General features: G+C 45.3%; 1 protein-coding gene across 2 annotated transcripts in view; it reads left to right on the top strand.

Moving 5' to 3' along the window:
• Positions 1 to 19,503, top strand: part of PINX1 (PIN2 (TERF1) interacting telomerase inhibitor 1) — a 63,081-nt gene extending 43,578 nt beyond the window's left edge. For both annotated transcript variants that reach the window (XM_084767890.1, XM_084767891.1), the window contains exon 7: positions 18,757 to 19,503. In XM_084767890.1, the coding sequence (XP_084624016.1) occupies positions 18,757 to 19,275 (519 nt within the window). In that variant the 3' untranslated portion in view covers positions 19,276 to 19,503. The remainder of the gene's footprint in view (positions 1 to 18,756) is intronic.
• Positions 19,504 to 19,704: the final 201 nt, after the last annotated feature.

Genomic DNA, 19,704 nt, shown 5'->3' with positions numbered 1-19,704 from the left:
CTAACACATACATGAGCTTGGATCACAGAGAGCTCAGTGGATTAGATGCTGTGGGATCGCTGCTCACCATCAGAAAAACTGAACAGCCACTTACCATCATCAGTCTGGGTAGGGATGTCAGCAAGCTTTTCACAGGGAAGCTTGACAGGAAGTGGCTGAGAGACCCTGGGAAGCAGCAAGTTAGTTTTCTTTTATGCCCATGCATTGCTGGAACTTAAAAACAGAGGGTGCACTTTAGACCTGTGTGTAATCTAATTCCTAAATTGTTATAACGTTTTTGCATAAAAACTGTGTGCCTGATTGCCTTAGGTGAACTCCTTGTGATCTTTTTTGTTTGCTTTGGTTTGTTTTATTTTGCTTCAAGACAGGGTTTCTCTGTGTAGCCCTGGCTGTCCTGGACTGGCTTTGTAGACCAGGCTGGCCTCGAACTCACAAAGATGTATCTGCCTCTGCCTCCTCGAGTGCTAGGAGTACACCACCAAGCCAGCCCTTCTTGTGACCTTTTTAAAATGAATAGTTTCTGAAGTTCAAGAGAGTAGAGGTAGTATTCATTGAGTTCCTCCACTGCTTTAAGTTTGCTTGAGCACCTCACTCCCAAGGTTAGCTGGGGCCAGAGCACAGCCCCCTACAGTTTGGTTCTGTATAGACTTAAATTATTTGGACTAGGCTTAATTATGGTGCCTGGCACTGTATTGTTGTTTGTCATCAATTATTTCAGACTTCATTTTAGCAGTCTTTATGTGGGTTTAGAACTACTGGAGTGGTATTTGGGGCACTTTCTTTAAATTAATGAATAAAATCACCTCTATGTGTTGATGTTACAAGAGAGCCAAAACTGGGCATACTGTCTAGTCATTTGTGTTTCAAACCACAGTGACAGCCCTTGACTGTGAGCAGTTTCATGTAGTCTTTGTGGTTTTGGCATAATCTCCTTTTATTTCTTCATTCTCCCACTATTGTCTTAATCATTTTCTTCTGAGCTAGTTTTCTCCCTCTGTCCAGGTCTTTGACCTGAGTCAAATGTTTTTCCATGTCACACACTAACCCTCTAAATGACAGATTGTTAAATGAGTGAGACAGTCCCCACTTACAGTCGGGCCAGGAAGTCCAAGGCACACACTGTCAGCTGGAACAGAAGATGGAGTAGGATGCTGGAGGGCTTTGGCAAGCATATTATGGCGATGGAATTGGCTCACAGAGGTCAAGGGAGGCAGAAACAATATGGAGGCTTTACAGTAGTTGGCTAGCTGGGGAACCCTATAGAGGAAAAAAGTCCATACCATCGAAGACATAGGTCCTAGGAAAACAGGGCCTGGGGAAATAAATCCCTTTAGATTTGTCTACGCCATGGCCAGAGAGGGCCAAGTACTGTGACTCTTCTCCTATGTGATGCTTTGAAACAGCTATCTGAGAAGCCAGCATTTTACCCGTAAGTATTGTAGCACTTAAGTAGTTATTCTTAAATAATTAAAAATCGCTGGGTGATGGCTCAGTTGCTAAAATACTTGCTTCATAAGTATGAGGACCTGAAGCCATTTAAAAATGAGTGGATGCAATAGTGTGTGGCTGTGATCTCAGTGCTGGGGGCAGCAGGAAGAGGCAGGAGGACCCTTGGGTGTTATTGGACAACTAGACTGGCTTTCTTGGCAAGTTCCAAGGCTAGTGAGAGACACTGTCTCACAGAAATAGTCACAGTTTTCCTCTAGCCTATAGGCACACAGTCATGCATGCACATCCTTGTGTTGTCATAAGGAAAGAAAATACCAGTCGTTCAATTTTACCAATGAAGACTCTGGAGCCAGATGCTGGGGAAAGCCTACTAGCTCAGAGAGGCAGAGAAAGCACTCATGTGACCTTTCTATTCTGTCAGCATCCCACTCAGTTCACATCCAAGAAAGAAAAAGTCAAAAGCCCTTTCCTCTTCTTCACACTGTCTTAAGTACCCTTCTCTCAATGCCCCTCCTTTCTGTCTACTCCCTGTGAGCTGCTTTTTTGCTCTACTTCTTGAATTAGGGTTGACTTTATTTAATCCTGTGTACAGAAAGCTTTTGGATTAAAGGTGTGTGGTAGGGCTGAGCCACACCATAACCACCTGTTTACAATAAACAGAAAGTTCTTGGGTTAAACATGTGTGTTAGGGCTGAACACAATCTCGTGGTTCACAGTGGCATCAAATATCCTGCAACATGCCTACATGCACACTCATACACATAAGAAGATAAAGAACTTAAATCTGTAAGTCCATTAGCATCATTACACTGTACAGAAGTTGGTAATGGTTGTGAATAAACATCAGTCTCCACTCTGACTCTTTCTCTTCCTCCTTCATGCTTAGAATTAACACTTCTCACATGTCTACTGTTAGTGTGGTATGAAGCCTGGTTTCTGCAGGAAAATAGGATGGATCTTTTGCTTAGCTTTTTGATTTAGCAGCTTTCAGAATGACGAGGAGGTTCTCCAATGTTCTTCATAGGTAGCTGGGAAATTTTCCATTTCTGGATCACTCACACATTGGAATACATCTTATTTGTACCAGCACATCTTAGCTACCATCTTTGCCAATAAGCAAACTTTCTGTCTTCACCTAATGAGATCCTTCCAGGTTAGTTCCCAAGTACTCCTTGTATTGTAAACAAGTTTTATTGGTTTGTGGAGAGTACAGCTGTGGGGTTATGTAATGCATATATGGAGCAAGCTGATTATGATGGCAAAGCTAATGAGTGTATCATCATCGCCCGTAGTTATGGACCTCCTTCATGGCAAGAGCAGCTATGAGTCACTTAGCAGAAGTCCTGACTGCATGCTTCTTTTTTTTAATTAATTAATTAATTTATTTATTCGCTTTACATCCCAACTGTAGCCCCCTCCCACCTCTCCTCCCAGCCCCACCCTCCCTCCCTCTTCCCCTATCTCCCCCTCCCCTACTCCTCAGAAAAGGGGAGCCTGCCCCACCAACCCACCCTAGCACATCAAGTCACCTCAGGACTAAGCACATTCTCTTTCCCTGTGGCCTGGCGAGGCAGCCTTGCTAGGGGGAAGTGATCAAAAAGCAGGCAACAGTATTCATGTTAGAGACAGCCCCTGTTCCCCTTACTAGGGGACCCACATGAGGACTGAGCTGCCCATCAGCTACATCTGTGTAGGGGTCTAGTTCCAGTCCATGCATGGTCCTTGGTTGGTGCTTGAGTCTGTAAGCCCCTCTGGCCCTGGTTAGTTGGCTCTATTAGTCTTCTTATTGAGCTCCTGTCCGCTCCAGGTCCTTCTATCATTCTCCCTACTCTTCTACAAGACTCCCTACCTTCGCCCAGTGTTTGGCTGTGAGTCTCAGCATCTGTTTCAGTCCGCTGCTGGGTGGAACCTCTCAGAGGGCAGCTATGCTAGGCTCCTGTCTGCAAGCATAGCAGAGTATCACGAATAGTGTCGGGTTGGCTCTCTCCCATGGGGTGGGTCTCAAGTTGGACATTCCCCAAATCTCTGCTTTGTCTTTATCCCTGTCCATCTTGTAGGCAGGGTAAATTTGGGGTCAAAGGTTTTTTTTTTGGAGGGGTGTTCCCCTCCTTCCACCACAAGTCCTTTCTAGTTAGAGGGTGTCCTTTGCAGTCTCCATGGCCCCTTCTCCTAGAAGTCTCAGCTAGAATCACCTCCATATCCTCCCAGACGCCTACTCTGCCATAGGTTCCCAGCTTGTCACAGAGATGCCCCCACTCAGTTTCTCTTCTCTCTGCAGGCCCTCTGTCCTCCAGGAGTGCTCTCCCTGCTCTCCCCAGGTCTGATCTCCACCCTTGTTTTTCACTGAGCTCCCTTTGGGCCCTCGTTGTCACTTATTTGGGTCTGTGAAGTGTAGTCTATGGCTAAATTGTAGTCTATGTACTGTACGGCTAAAATCAGCTTATAAGTGAGTACATACCCTGTGTGTCTCTCTGGGTCTGCGTTACCTCACTCAGGATGCTCTTTCTTAACCTCCTGGTCCTCACAATTGTCTTCACATCTTGTATTCTGCTTCTTTGTGCCTTTGGACCGTCATTTCCCTACTACATCCCAGGTACTCCATACTTTAATTCTCTGTATATTAGTTTTTTAAAAAAGATGTTTTTGCTTTTATTTTTATGTGCAAATGTTTGTTTGCAAGTATATATGTGCACCGCTTGCATGTATCTATGTGCACCACATGCATGCCTAGTGCCCATGGAGACCAGAAAATGGCATCAGCTCTGCGGAACTGAAGTTACAGTTGGTAAGCGCTGCCGTGTAGGCTCTGGGAACTGAACCTAGGTTCCTCATAAGAGCTCCTGGTGCTCCGCCCTGCTGAGCCACCGCTTCGGCTCCTATTAGCAGCTGCTGCTTCTTCTCTCTCTTTTTTTAATCTACATGTAAGTGAGGACATGCTGTGCTCTTATTTTTGTGTCTATCTTACAGTATAATGTCCTTTGTGATACATTTGTCGGAAGACTTAATAGCATTTCCCTGTATGTGCATGTGCATGTCCATTTCTTTGTCCACTTAGCCAGAACTGTGGGTTGTTTTGTGTCATAGACACTGTAACTAATGTTGCAGTGAGGGTTGGAGTACAGGTATCCTGAGAGGAGGACTTTCTGGCCTTTTTGGAAAGATTGCTAGATTACAGGGTAGTGAGTTTTATTCCTGTTATCTTCCAAAATGGCCATTCTATTTCTTTATCTCCTCTCCGATGTTGTGTCTTATCTTAATAATAATCGCTGTCCTGGTAGGTGTGTGGTTTTACAGCAGACTTGGGCTTGCATCTCCCTGACGATGAGGGAAGCTTTGGGGATAGGTGTTGTATGCTGGTCTTCGGAGAAATACCTGTTTGCATTTGCCTGTTGGAATAAGGTGGTGTTTTCCTTCCGTCAAATGGTACAAACTTTGCTTTATTACTGGCTCCTTAGCACATGCACTGTTTGCAGTGTTTTCCCTCTGGAGGTTGCCTTTTCCTGTGCAAGAGCGTTTTAGTTTGCTATAGTCCCATTTGCTTAGTTTTACTTTCACAAAACTTGAGTTTGGAATACGATATCCAAGAAATCTCTGTCAAGGCCAAAGTCAAGGCACTTTGCTTGTGTGTCTTCTACGTTTTATGGTTTTCGATTTCCCACTTAGATTTTTTCCCCCTATTTTGATTTGATACTTATGTGTTGTGGAAGATGAGGGTCCCTTTTCATTTATTTGCATATGGAAGTCTAGCTTTCTGGATCCATTTATTAAACATAGACTAAATAATCAATGTGGTGTAGCCCATTAACAGATGGGAAGGCAGAAATCACTTGATCATCTTGGTTGATTTTTTTAAAAAAGCATTTGAGAAAGTCTCATATCCTTTCTTGATGGAAAGTTTCAATAGTTTAGAAATAGGAGAAAAATTCTGTGACATGAAAAAAAAGACCATTTACAAAAACCCTATGGCTAACAAAACAGTCAGCAGGAGGCACAGAAAGCCTTTCCTCTAAACAGGGGCTCTCCACCTTCCTCACAGTCCAGTTTAATAACTCCACCACCCTTTATCCAGTTCCTCATGTTGTGGCGACCCCCAACCATAAAATTACTTTTGTTGCTATTCATAACCATAATTCTGCTACTGTTGTGAATCTAATGTGGATACCTGATATGTGACCTCTGTGAAAGGGTTGTTCAACTCCCAAGGCATGGTGCCCCACACACAGGTTGAGAGCTGCTGCTCTAAGATCTGGTGCAGGCACTGGTTCCCGCTCACCTTCACCACACCTGCTCAGCATAGTGCTGGAAAGCCTGGCAAAGGCATTCAGACAAGGAAAAAAAAATGAAATTGAAATCTCAATTGAAATGAAAAGGAAATCTCCAAAGTGAAAGAAGTAAAATTATCTCTTTGAAGATAACATAGTCCTATTATATAGAAAACACCAATAATCTCACTAAAAATTTACTGATTTAAAAGATTCTGGTGAAGTTGCAGAATCAATATGGAAATCTTTGGTGTTTCAGTATGAAAATAGCAGCCTGAGTACTGTAATGCGTCAGTAAGAGGTACTCGGTAGCTTCCTTCCGTTGTGACCTAAGAGTGTACACATATGCTGTCCCATGAGCCACCCACGTCTCCTGGGCTCCTGAAGTGATGTTTGGAGACCACAGTCTAGGGCCAGGGTTGTACATGTGGTCCTGGGTCCTGGGCTCTGCTTCTTGTCATATATTTGTTGTTTGTTTTCATGATGAATAAGAGTTTATCATCAGACTGCCTGTCCCGATTTAGGACTCAAGGACTTGTGCTTAGTCACCTTTTATCTTTGCTCACACATGGCAACATCATATAAAGCATCACTCCCTTATCTTCCGTCCCTGTACAGTGTCACAGGATACCAAAAAATGAAAAGGCAGGTGGTGGATTGCTAAGGTTGGATGGTTTAAAGTCATAGAAGTCACTATGGTTTAAAGTCATAGAAGCTTTACATATATGTAGCATTTAGCCAGCTGATTACGGAATCAAGTTTGCTTCGTTTTAAGAATTATTGTAATTGAATCTGTTGTATATCTGCTGGCCCCTGCTTATAGTCCTTACTTCTCTTGGTTTTTCACTGTTATTCACTGTTCCGCAGTTTGGAGGTGTTGTAGACTGTAAGGGGAAGGTGATCCCTGGGTCTCTTGTCGTTGCCTAGTCCTCCAAGGTGGTTGGATTCTGGGTAGTCTGCTTGACATGCTGTCTTCGGCTGCATTCCATCCCAGTGGAAAAGTGATTTTTCAACTAAGCCACGCAACAGATATTCCCATTTTAATGCTGGGGTGACTGGGGAAGTGTTTCCACCCCACCGCTTTCCAGCAGCCAGCTGTGTGCAGCACCACACCCTCACTGCTGTTTTTTAGCTGTTTTTATGTGTAGTGTGTTACTCTTGGGTAAGAACCTGCCCCTGTGAGGAAAACAGGAAAACTTAAGACTTAGCAACAGTATTCAACCAAGAGAACCACTCAGTTTATGCCTATTTCCTGCTTACTCTCCATTCTTCTTCATCAGCTCTGGCTGCCCCTCAGTCTCTCCTCAGAAAGGCCTAGGTCCCAAGAGTGTAATCCTTAATGTCACAAGGGTGCCGTGTCACAGGTCATCAGCAACAGCCTTCTGTGTTCAGTATCCCATGGCCTCACCAGTTCCTTTCAGCATGGGGTTGGAACTGTGGGCCCTGGGTAAGTGCGTTACAAGGCTTGGGGTGGGGAGGCTCCCATGCATGTGATAGGTATTGGCTCCACAGCCAGGACTTTACAGGCACCCGCCTGAGGACCCCCACTGGACTGGCCCTGTGCTACGTGCCCAGGAGCGGGTAGCACAGGGCTGTGGGCAGGGCTCTAAGCAAAGAATGCAATGCTTCATTCCACCCAGAAAGGAAGTTATGAAAACCCTTGTCTCTTGCTGCACTTTAACAAGCAGATGCAATATCTATGCGTCTAAACAGAGAAAGAGGCAATTTCATTTGAGCCAAACTATTTTAAGATAAAGGAAAAACTTTCTCTTAGCTCACTGCACACCCCTCCCTCCCTTGATCCTCATCACAAGCTCTGGGAGCCCAGGCCTCCCGAGCTCACTCAGCTCGGTGCCTGTCATGTTGCTGTCTGCTCTGGAAAGTCGCAGGAAGGGCTGATAAGGGGCTGAGGACAGAAATCTCAGCTCTTATCTCTCCCTTGCACACGGCTCAGTCCTTTTCCTGTCCTCAGACAGGGGACATAAACGGCCATCTCCTGGCAGCCAAAACTTCAAACAGGATTGGGCTGGCCTCACTCTGGAGGAGCCAAGAAGGAGAAAGTGGGTTGCATCCGTCTGGAAAGTTGTTCAGCACTACTGAGCAGTGAGCTGCCTTCCTAGTGGGCACATGTAGCTTTTTCACAGCAAGACCCTCTAGAAAGGCAAACCAAAGCAGCAAGAGTGAGGAAGGCCTGCCTGTCAGGCACCCGGGCTCTAGGTCAAGGGCCACTTGGTTTAGTGAGAGCTTTGCCAGGACACAGGTTGGGCCTGAAAGGATTAGATTTGAGTTTGGGTTTGTTGACAAGTCAGACAGCTGTGTTTAAGGGCTTTTGTGATAATAAGAAATTGACACTCAGAAGGCCTGGTTGGGGGCAGAAAGGTGAAGTACTAGCTCGTGGGCCTTCTGCCCTCTCCTGCTGGGAAAGTGGCAGTGACATTCTCTCCTAGGTATTCAGCCAAAGGCATCATGAAATAGGGTAAAAAGGAATCTTCCTATGATTTAGAGTGTGGAAAGGCTAGCAGAGAGGACATGCTCCTTGGATGGCCATCACTGTCCTCCCTGTAGGCCAGCTTTGAATGCCTTCTCCCTTCCCAGTCTCAGTGGGTGACTCAGAAGATGGGTTGACAGCTTCAGACCTAAGTGTTGGGGAGTCAGGGGTTGGTATATGTTACTGTCTTTGGGAGAAGTGATTGTTTGCGTAGTTTTGATGGACAACTGCATAGAGTTCAAAAGTTCAGATTGTATAGCATCAGAGTTGTGTATATTACATAATATTAAAGATCCAGATTCGTTCTTGAAAGCTTGTTAGATACTTGCTTCTAAAGGCTGTGGAGTAGTCTAGGCTATAAGCTTAGCTGCTGTTTTCCAGCTGTGTTGCATGGTGTCCTAGGAGCCCCAGGAGTCTTCAAGAGGGGAAAAAGCTAGGGATGGCTTAGTGTGAATCCATCTCAGAGTCACTGCTGTCAGATTTTAATTACTTTTTAGTAACTTCTAAATAATTTATCCGTGCCACATTTACTCCTAAGGGGAATACACACACACACACACACACACACACACACACACACACACACACAGAGTTTTTGAAGACAGGGTTTCTCTATGTTATCTTGGCTGTCCTGGACTCACTTTGTAGACCAGGCTGGCGTTGAACTCACAGCGATCCTCCTGCCTCTGCCTCCCGAGTGCTGGGATTGAAGGCATGTGCCACCACACCCAACAATATATTTTTAAATGATTCTCTAGACTGACTTCTACTAAGTTAAAAAGAGTCTATGAAGGTAATAACCTTAACTAGTATGTAAGAAGTGAGAAGGCACTTGTGTCTTTTCTATTTTATTATCTTAAATTATTTTACTTCTATTGAATAGAACCCCAACCAATTGTGTCCAATAAATAAACGCTATACTCTACATAGATCTTTTCTCTCAAGATCCTGCTCTCTAAGAATCTGACACCTTGATGAGTCCTCATATGTTATGTGCTGATTTTAAAATACTTAAAACAGTCTAACAGCATTTTAAACTACTCTACTTTTTCAGAAAAAGATACCCAAATTTGAGTTCTCAAGATCTTCCTGAGTGATTTTTTTTTTTCAGTCTCCTGTAGAGGAGAAATGGGGGAGCCAGCACTCCGTGCACGCCTGCGCTTCAGAGTTGGGAGCCCCACACAGCTGTCAGCAGGAGCTGGGTGCTCTGCTTCTGGAGAGCAGGGGAGAACCAGCTGACCTAGAATTACAAACAGCAGTCAGTGTGGAGTATTTTTAGACTTTGTTCCAAGAGGTTGGTGCCTATGTCACATTGATCCCTTCTGCTTGTGGAGAAGCCTCGTTTATCTTGTGGCTGGTGTTCGGGAAGACGCTAGTCACTGCAGCTTCCAAGCCTGAGGATCTTCCAGCGAGGCCGGAAGCTGCTCCATTCCTTCCTCTCTTTTCCCCAGAGGAGCCATGACTTGTCAGTGATTCTGATGTCATGACTTGAAAAGTTGTTGCCATGGCGAATGGTCCTTCTAAAACATGTTTATGTTGGCTTTTCCTAATGAGAGGTAGCTTAAGCAGCTGACAGGCAAGTGGAAAAAGAAGGAAGGAATGCAGAGCTTTGTTAACATTGGCATCCACGTGAGGAGCTTGGCCTACAGAAAGGGGGTTGCTATGTGCTTCCGTTCCTACCACCTCACGGAGGGCCATTTGTCTGCGTATGATTTCCAAGGAAAAAAACCTACCTTCTGCCTAACTCAGAAGAAACCTTTGCATGCTCCCAGGGTCACCAGGAGTTCTCATTCATGGCAGAGCTCTTTGAAAACCCACAGTGACACCCCCCCCCCCTCTCTCTCTCTCTCTCTCTCGTTTACAGGCCAGTGTCACAAGGTTAGCCTTTGTCATTAGCAAAAGACTGAGCCCAGGCTATAGGCCTCCAACTCCATGGTCTTGCAGCAGTCTCCCGTTGCTCAAGGTGGATGTGTTCTGAGACCTTGGAAGTGTTGCAACCTTGGATGGAAGGGCTCATTCCTACTCCCTGAAGTGCAACAAAAGAAAAACTACCAAGAATTTATTTTCCATAGTCACAATTTTGGTAGAAGATTCATTTTGACTGTAGACTTTAACAACCCAAATATGTGACTCATCTTCTTCCCCTGAGAACTTCTTCCTTTCGTCTGAAGATAACAATGTTGGCATACTCAGGGTGCCAGCACTGCTCTTCTTAGGCTTTAGACTTTAAAGTTCAGAGAACTATTAAGAGAAGCAAAGGGTTGGGAATGCCGCTCAGTTGCTAGAGCACTTGTCTGGCATGCACAATGCCTGGGCTCCATCCACGCCACCACGTAAACCAGGCGTTGTAGTGCACACCTGTAATCCCAGCATTCAGAAGGTGGAAGCAGGAGAGTTGGAAGTTGAAGGTTATCCTCTGTTGCACGGGGAGTGAGGCCAACTAGACTCCAGGAGATCTTATCCAAACAGAAAAAGATGAAGGGACGGGGAGGAGGAAGGAGAGAAAACAGGGATGCTTGAACACAGTACTGCAGAATCCGAACATCTGATTACATAGGCAGGTATTAAAATGACTAAAGCACAGGTAGCATATATGGTACAGATTCACTGGACAAAGGATGACTCACACTCTAGTCAGATGGACAAGATTTCATTGCACTGACTCAGAATGGCAAGCAACTTACTAGAATTTTCCACTTAGTTTATATTCTGCCACTTTAGCAGAATACCTGAGGCAGTTTATAAAGAACAAAGACTTATCTCTCAGAGCTCTAGAGGCTGGGGATTTTGATAGCAAGCTGCCAGTATCTGATGAGGGCCTTTATCCTGTGCCTGGGAGGCTTCACACAGTAACAAGCCTGTGAGCCCATATGTTTCTCTTAGTCTTTCTGGGAAGCTACTCACTTTAGCCTGTGGCCCCTCACTACCTCTGAAGGCTCTGCTGTCAAATATTCTTAACCTGTGAATTTTAGGGTTTAGCTTTCAATATGTCAAGTTTCAGGGGACACATTCAAACCTTAATACCAAAGAGAAACCAGAGATAAAGGGGAGTCATGCATGCACACGTGCGCAGGAGGGCATGAGAGGGGGGCATGTGTGTGTGGGTGTGGGGGTGTTATTGAAAACATGTGTATTATTGAAAAATATCTAGTGTTCCCAAAAGCTGTCAGTACAAGTTATAAAAGCAGATTGTATTGTTAAATGTATCCATTAAAAAGATGTTCACTTAGCACCTATAATAAGTACTTGTATAACTAAAGAGAAAACATTTCCACAGACATTTTACTGAGGAAATTCAAGGTTTATGGTCACTTGAAATTCATGTAGTTTCACATACTATGAAATAGTCTTCATTTGATTCTCTTGCCCAGCTTCTTAAAAATGTGAAAATAAATCCACTCCAGAGGTGAGCATATAGGCCCACTGCAGTGATTTCTCAGTCCCCGCTTTAGGGAGCCACTTTTGGAATCTCAGCATAGTGGCCATCTTGCATGTAACTGAGCTCTATACCTCTTTGCACACATCCACACACATCATGCCTGTTGACTTGTGACACAATTTACATTCTATTCATGGCAGCTCTGAGTTTTTATTACTTCCCATCAAAAGTTATCTTTGTCAGAGAGGCTTTCAGGTCGTTGTGATTCTCTTGTGAGCTTGCTAATGTTGAACGTGATTGAGTATATTTAGGCTAACTCCTTAGGCTAGTTACCACTGAGGCCTCGTGTGTTTAGCCTAACTCCAAACGTACGTGATGGATGTCACCCAAAAAAGTACAGGATTTTATGCTTGAACAAGTTCTGGGAGTACAAAAGTTACTCCTTGTCTGTATGTCATTGTGTTCTTTCGATTACATGGAAACCACAAAGAGGAAGGAGAAAACCACAGTGGTGCCCCAGAAGCTCGGTGCCTACTCTAGCTGAGGCTCCAGACCGCTGCCTCTCCGACCGCTAGTCTCAGGCCGGGGGGAGGTGGGGGCTGTGAGGGAGCTTCAATTGCTGCTCAGCCTCTCCAATGGGCTGCCCTCCTAGTGGCTTTCCTGGCTTGAGAATTTTTTGCTGTCTACTTATCAAGAACAGCTCAGTCCAGGCAGGCCTTTGATGGGTCCAGCTAACCCTGTACCACTGCGCTTTTCCCAGTTGACTTTTTCCCCTGGAAAGTGACAGTGGTAACACAGGACAATAGACCATTGGGAGGAATACTTAGGTCATTTAACTGAGGTCTGTGTATTGCTAAGGGCCAGAGTAATTGGTAGACTGCACTAGACAGATTCTTGTTCCTCACGAGCAATGCTTATCGTAAGGTGGAGTTTTGACGGAAAGCATGGCTGTGTCTGGACGGGAAGACAGGGCTCTGCAAATGTTGGTCCCTTTTGCTTCCTGCCCTCCCACGCCCCTTGCTAACACCAGCCTGCCCAACAGGTGGGTGGGTGGGTGGTGACAAGAGCTGTTCCCCACCTCTATGCAGTCAGTTTTTATCTGATGCTTTTATTGGATATTCTCCATGTCTTTCTCATTAGAGAGTATACAGAATACAAATAGGATAAAAATGGCCCCTGCCCTCAAGAAACCTGGAATTTCCTTAAGAAGATGTTTGCAAAGCAAGTAATCGAAAACCAAAAATAAAAGCAGCTAGTGCTGGTGTGGGTAGCAAACAAAGGAATAGATAGTTCTGCAAGGTCAGGCTTGCCAAAGGCTTGCCCAGGTTCTTCAGAGACGTTGTTGTAGTTACTTAGTCTCATTACTTGGATAAAATAACCAGAGAGGGAAAAAGGCAGCTTAAGGGAAGGTTTTGTTCTATACATGATGCAGTTCATGTAGAGCGGGAAGTGGCTGGTCACACAGCCTCCAGATTCAGGTAGCAGAGTGATGGATGCTTGTGCTTGGCTCATTTTCTCCATCTTAGTTCTGGGACCCCAGCCCAAAGAATGGTACCACCCACATTTAGAGTGGATCTTCCCACCTCAGTTAACCTCATCTTGATAATCCTTCAGAGATCCTTGTGGATGTTTGTTTCTATGGTGATCCTAGGCCCTGTCCCTGAATTGATACACACAGCTGGGAGGGATCTAGAGGGAAGTTCTAAGTTCTGTATGGGCAGAGAGCATTTCTAGGCTGGTAACTGAGTCAGTCCATCCTGCCCCTTCTGGTGGAAGGTGTGACACCTATGTGACATACAGTGGGTCTCAGCGTTGCCTTTCTCCTGACCATCACACAGGTCACTTCATACTTATCTCTGTATTCAGTGAACGGGTACAGTTTCTGCCTTCCGGTGATCCACTACCACCTCATTTGGGTTTGTCAAAACTGTTGTGAAAAACAGACAGAATGTTCTGAGTCTACAGACTGCTACCTTGCCAAGCTTCTGTAACTTTCCACAGACTAATCCAGCACACGCTGGTGACAGCGGCTGCTGTGGAAGCAAGAGTTGGTTCACCATGGACAATAGCAGTGAAGGTAGTAGCCCAGTTGCTAAGTCTCTCTCCCCTGAGTGTCTGTTACCCATGAACTCTTAGTGTCTGCATCCTGGGTGAGAAAAGCTCTCAGGAGATTACTGTTGCACCTGACCTCTGTGTTGTAACCTCCAAGTCCAAAAGCTCCCTGCCGCCTGTTGCTAAGATGAGCAGTGAGAAAGGCAACTGGAACCTGCTTCATGCTCAAAAGCAAGATTCACTTCAGGAACACGTAGACAGCGTCAGGCTTCTGCGCTGACCTGTGCAAGCCTCTCTTCCTAGTAGTGAATGACACAGAAGGTGGGGCGATGTAGAGACAGTGTCGCTCTGTTGCTATCCCCTCACCCCCAAGCCCTTCCTTTAGAAAGTTCCCGTGTAACTTCTGGTCATGTGCAGTTACTATGACATGCTCCTGCCAGAATCTCAGCCACAAGCACATCAGGGAGCCCTGTGGCCCCGCAGAAAGCTGGGGCCCACTTCTTCCCTCCCTGTGCCTAGGGAAAAGCCTATATGTCTTTCTGTGTTTATCTTTCATGCTGGTGGAACTCATGGTGTTAGAGGGGACGGCGGGCTCTTGCACTGCAGTCAGTCAGTGCTCACCTCTAGTTCCCGAGGCTGCACTTTCCCACCACAACCTGTCCTTCCAGGACAACCTTGAGGGATGCAAGAGTTGCTGCAGATTTCCAAGCATGGTCTCTCAACGGGAACCTCAGAAGTAACAGAAGAATCTAGGCCCAGCTTCTTGCCTCCTGGTAGAAGGTGAAGCCTTAGGACTATTTTTCCACCAAGTTTAAAATAGATTTGAGAGTGTTTGTGTAGTACCATTCCCTTCAGGGCATTCTTGCCTTCTCAGTAGAAAATGGCATCTGGCTCTTACAGGCCTTTGAGGACAGTACTTCATGAGGGGTGCATCTCTGAGGTGGTGGCCAATTCATCCTGTTCTGTGGCTGCACTAGGCAGCCTTTCCTTCGCTGTCGCCCTGGCTGGATCTGGTGGTCAGAGTGAGTGTACTGTGAACTCCCTCATTCTGATAAGGCCTTCGCCTGACCCCAACGATCTGCACAGAGCAGCTGCCAGAGCACAGAAGGACACTGGAACTCACCTTCCCCTGCCTGTTGGACCCAGCAGTTCTTTTAAAGAATGGCTTCCTGAACCCTTGAGCTTAAATCAAGTGTTTGGCAAAATTATAAGTCATCCCTCCCATTGTGATTATTTTGTATAGAACCTGGAGGTGTCAGGTTACTTTACTAGTTTCTAAAACACCACTATAAAACTCAGACATCCTCGGTGCTTACAAAGTAGAGATGCCACATTGAAATATGATGGATTTTTTTGAGGTTGTATTATGTATTTAATGGAAATATAAGAAGACACAAATTGTTTCTAAATGTTTTTTCAACAGGTAATTGTTTGCTTTGCAATTAGACCAGATTTTAAACTACTCATGTTCTTATAAAGGTATATATGGTTCTCTGTTTTCCAGAACCAGATTATACTCTGTTTCCAGTTGCCAGTGTGTAGAATGGAAGTTCTGAACACTGCTCTCTCAGGAATCAGATTGCCAACCTGTTAAAAAATAAAAGCCTTCTGAGAAAGCACCAGATTGATTTCCAAAGTGATTGTACAAGTTTGCACTCCCACCAGCAATGAAGGAGTGTTCCCCTTTCTCCACATCCTCGCCAGCATGTACTGTCACTTGAGTGTTTGATCTTAGCCATTCTGATGGGTGTAAAATGGAATTTCAGAGTCATTTTAATTTGCATTTCTCTGGTGACTAAGGACATTGAGCATTTCTTTAAGTGTTTCTCAGCCATTTGATTTTTCTCTGTTGAGAATTTTCTGTTTAATTCTGAACCCCATTTCTCATTTGGGTTATTTGGTTTGGTGGTGTTTAATTTCTTGAGTTCTTTATATATTTTGGATATTAGTCCTTTGTCAGATGTAGGGTTGGTAAAGATCTTCTCCCAGTCCGTAGGCTGTCGCTTTGTTCTACTGACAGTGTCCCCTGCCTTACAGAAGCTTCTCAGCCTCATGAGGTCCCATTTATTAATTGTTAACCTTAGAGCCTGGGCTGTTGGAGTTCTGTTCAGGAAGTTGTCTTCTGTGCCAGTGAGTTCCAGGCTCTTCTCCACTTTTTTCTTCTAACAGATTTAGTGACTCTGGTTTTATGTTGAGGTTTTTAATCTACTTGGACTTGAGTTTTGTGCATGGTGATAAATATGGATCTACTTGCATCTTTTTACACGTAGACATCCAGTTAGACCAGCACCATTTGTTAACGATGCTATCCTTTCTCCATTGAATAGATTTGGCTTCTTTGTCAAAAATCAAGTGTCCATATGTGTATGGGTGCTTCCTCAGAAAACTGGGAATAGGGCTACCTCAAGACCCAGCTATTCCATTCCTTGGAATATACCCAAAAGATGCTCTACCATACAACAAGGACATATACTCAATTGTGTTCATAGCAGCTTTATTTGTAATAGCCAGAACCTGGAAACAATCTAGATGTCCCTCAGTCGAAGAATGGATAAAGAAGCTGTGGTACCTTTACACTATGGAATACTACTCAGCTATTAAAATCAAGGAAATCCTGAAATTTGCAGGCAAATGGATGGATCTAGAAATGATCATCCTGAGTGAGTTAACCCAGACCCAGAAAGGTACACATGGTATATACTCACTTATAATTGGACACTAGCCCAACAGAGATGTCCCCTGAAAGTCTTCACTTAGCTGGAGATTGGAACTGGGACTTCCTATTCAGACTCTGGGTAAGAGAGGCAGACAATCCTAGAAACCTACAAGAAGACCATTAAGGCTGGTGGATCTGGACTCAGGCAGGTCAGCTCAAACTACAGTACCAACCAAGGACAATGCATACAGTAAACCTAGAACCCTATCCAGATCTAGCCAATGGATAGCACATTCTCCACAATTGTGTGGAAAGCAGGGACTGACTTGGACATGAACTCTGGTGCCCCCTATTTGGCTCTCAGAAGAAGGGGAAGCAGGCTACCAGGAAGAGACCTGATAGGCTGTGATTATATGGTGAGGGATTAGGTCCCCTTCTGTCACAGACCTAGGGGAGGAGAATAGGATGAAAGAGGGAGGGAGCGGGGAATGGGAAGATGCAAGTGAGGGGATAACAATTGAAATGTAATCTGAAACAATTACTTAAATAAAAATTAAAATAAATAAAAAATAAAAGCCTTACTAACAGACAGATTTCCAATGGTGAAGGAAGGGGCTTTCCTGCTGGACAGCTCCCCACCTCACCGGCGCTTTGTCCACTCCCCAGGCTGAGGAGGATGAGCGCTGGCACTCAGCTTTTGTCTTCTGCCTGGCTGAGCTGAGTGGTGAGCCTGAGGCCGCAACACCTCCCCACCATAGGAATTGCTTGGGACCATGCTTCCTGGGGATTAGAGACCCAGGAGGTACAGTCAGTGACTCAGAAATGGTCTGTGTTTCCTAATAACTAGGGATGATTAATACCAGCAGCCAGTTCCTGCTATTAAACTATTGAAAACAGGAATTCTGAAGGTAATAAGGAAGGAACAATGAGCCATAGGCTATATGACCTGAACCCAAGTCCCAGTCTCACACAGGCTCACACCCGGCAGACAGCCGTCAATGAGACCTCTGTTACATTAGTGGGCTCCCTTCCCAGTGCCCGTGTCTATGCATGGCTATGGGTGTGTGCCCTTACATGGGAGGCAAGATCTTTCTTGTCCATCAGCCTGGCACTGGCAAGTACTAAGAGCATGAAGAAGGTGTTTCATTCTGTCATGCAGAATTCCAGTCCTCAATCAACATTTGAGGAACAAAAAGACTGAGTGACCTGGTTTTTGGAGTCCTGAGGCAGCTGGTTTCTATTTCTTTCAGAATGACCTGATGAGATACCAGCAAAATGCACTCACTGACAGGGGTATGTGTGTGTCCGTGTGTCTGCCTTTGAGTTTGTGATAGTCATTCTCTAGCTGTGGGTCACAGAGTCTTTGGAGATATAAAGACCCTTTCACAGGGGTTGCCTAAGACCATGGGAAAACACAGGGATTTATTTACATTATAATTCCTAGCAGTAGCAAAATCACAGTTATGAAGTAGGCATGAGGGTAATTTTATGGTTGGGATCACCACAACACGAAAACTGCAGTGTAGGAAGGCTGAGAACTGCCAGTCTGCGAGGAGACTAGCAGGGCAGCGTTGTGTCATCCTCAGGAGCTCTCCACGGTAGTTTTTTGAAGCAGGATCTCTCACTGATGCCAGCTAGAGCTCACTGATTCAGTCATCTGCCTGCTTTTATCTCCATATCTGGCATTACAGCTGCACTCAATTGCATTGTGCCTGGCTTTTTAAATTGTACCTAGGGACGGAGCTGGGGTCCTCCTACTTATGTGGTAAGCACTTAGCAACTGAGCTATTTTCCTGGCCACCTTGGGAGTATTTAAACTTCTTTTCTACTTATCTCATTCGTTCTGCATTTTATTTTTTTAATTTCACAATTGACTGCATGGTGTTGTTTTTGATCCAAGGGCTGGAAAACATGCAGCCAGTGTTGATTTTATACACTGGAGTTGATGTCCTTTGATGAGCGTTCTGAGCCCAGTAGCCACTCAAGGCAAAGTTATCATTCAATAGAATCTTGATTCTACTGGAATTTCAGAGAACTAATTTGAGTTCCACTGAAGTTTTTGAGGGCTACTGTCCCAAGGAGTTCGTGAATTTCATGTGCTACTTTGTAACTAAGAAAGCTGCATTATGAGAGCGTGGCCAGCCACATGCACCTGTATGCACGGTGTCCAAGAAGGACCTGCAGAATCACGAGGCTCTGCAGCATGCATGTCCCTGGTGTCTGCGGAAGGCCCTGGGCCTAATCCTCACTTACAGTGTTGTTTCTACGGGAATGTTTCCTCGGAAGTCAGGGAACCCACTTGCCAGATGAAGTCGGTCTGCCCCTGGCCTCACATGGTTCTCAGTCAGTGTCACTCCCTTATTCTGGGCTGTGCAACTTAAGTCCAGCAGGAGTGGGTCCATGTGGCTCCTCCTGGCTGCTTCGTGGGATGAATAAGTGATGCCTAACCGCTTTCCACTCTCTTCCCCAGGACGGCTGCAGCAACTCCACTGCAGATGAAGAGGACAGCTCCACGACCATAACCACAACCAGTGCCTTCACCATCCAGGAGTATTTTGCCAAAAGGATGGCCCAGTTAAAGAATAAGCCACAGGCCTCAACTCCAGGCCCTGACCTTTCAGAGGCCCCTGTTGAATGGAAAAAAGGGAAGAAAAAACCCAAAGAGGCCCCAGGCACGGATATGGAGAACTCTCCCCAATGCAAGGCCAAGCGGCATAAAAAGAAAAGGCGTGTGGAAGCAGACAGGGGGCCTGCGGCCAAGAAGAGGGACCGAGCTGAGCTGCAGCCTGCAAGCCTCAGTGAGGATGAGTGTTCTGATGTCTCTGTCAAAGCTGCGGAAGATTTTGTGCAAACACCAGACAGCCAGGATGATGCCCCAAAGCCCAAGAAGAGGAAAGCAAAGAAAAAGCTGCAAAGGCTAGAACAGATAGCAATAGACACCACCCTAGACAAAGCACCTGAGAAAAAGAAGAAGAAAGCTTCCAGATGACCTCTCACTTGCCAGGGCCTCCAACCCCTGGGCTGTCAGCACACTGCAGAGCAGATGCTCTCGCCTAAAATCAGGGAACCCCAGGCAGCTCAGCATCTTTTAAGAAGCCCACAGGTTGCTGCTGGCTCTTCTCTGCTCACTACATTTCCCCCAAGTCACCTTCCTGGGAGAACTGATTTAAATGTTCCAGATCATGGCTTTCAATAAACAAATAGGTTCTTTTTTAAACACCGAGCCTTTCACATGAGTATTTATTCATATCCACACATATACGTGTGTGTGCGTGTGCGTGTGTGTGTGTGTGTATGTGTGTGTGTGTGTGTGTGTGTGTGTTTGCTGTTTTCCTCCAGTCACTGACTGCTGCTTCCTTCTGAAGGACTTAGTCCAATTAAGGGATTAAGAGGCAGTGGCTTGGATACAGATGGTTCC

This window comes from Acomys minous (assembly GCF_964271855.1).
Source record: "Acomys minous genome assembly, chromosome: 18".
In the NCBI taxonomy this organism is placed as follows: domain Eukaryota; kingdom Metazoa; phylum Chordata; class Mammalia; order Rodentia; family Muridae; genus Acomys; species Acomys minous.
Note: the sequence above shows the minus strand (reverse complement) of the source record. Positions and strands in the feature narration are given on the sequence as shown.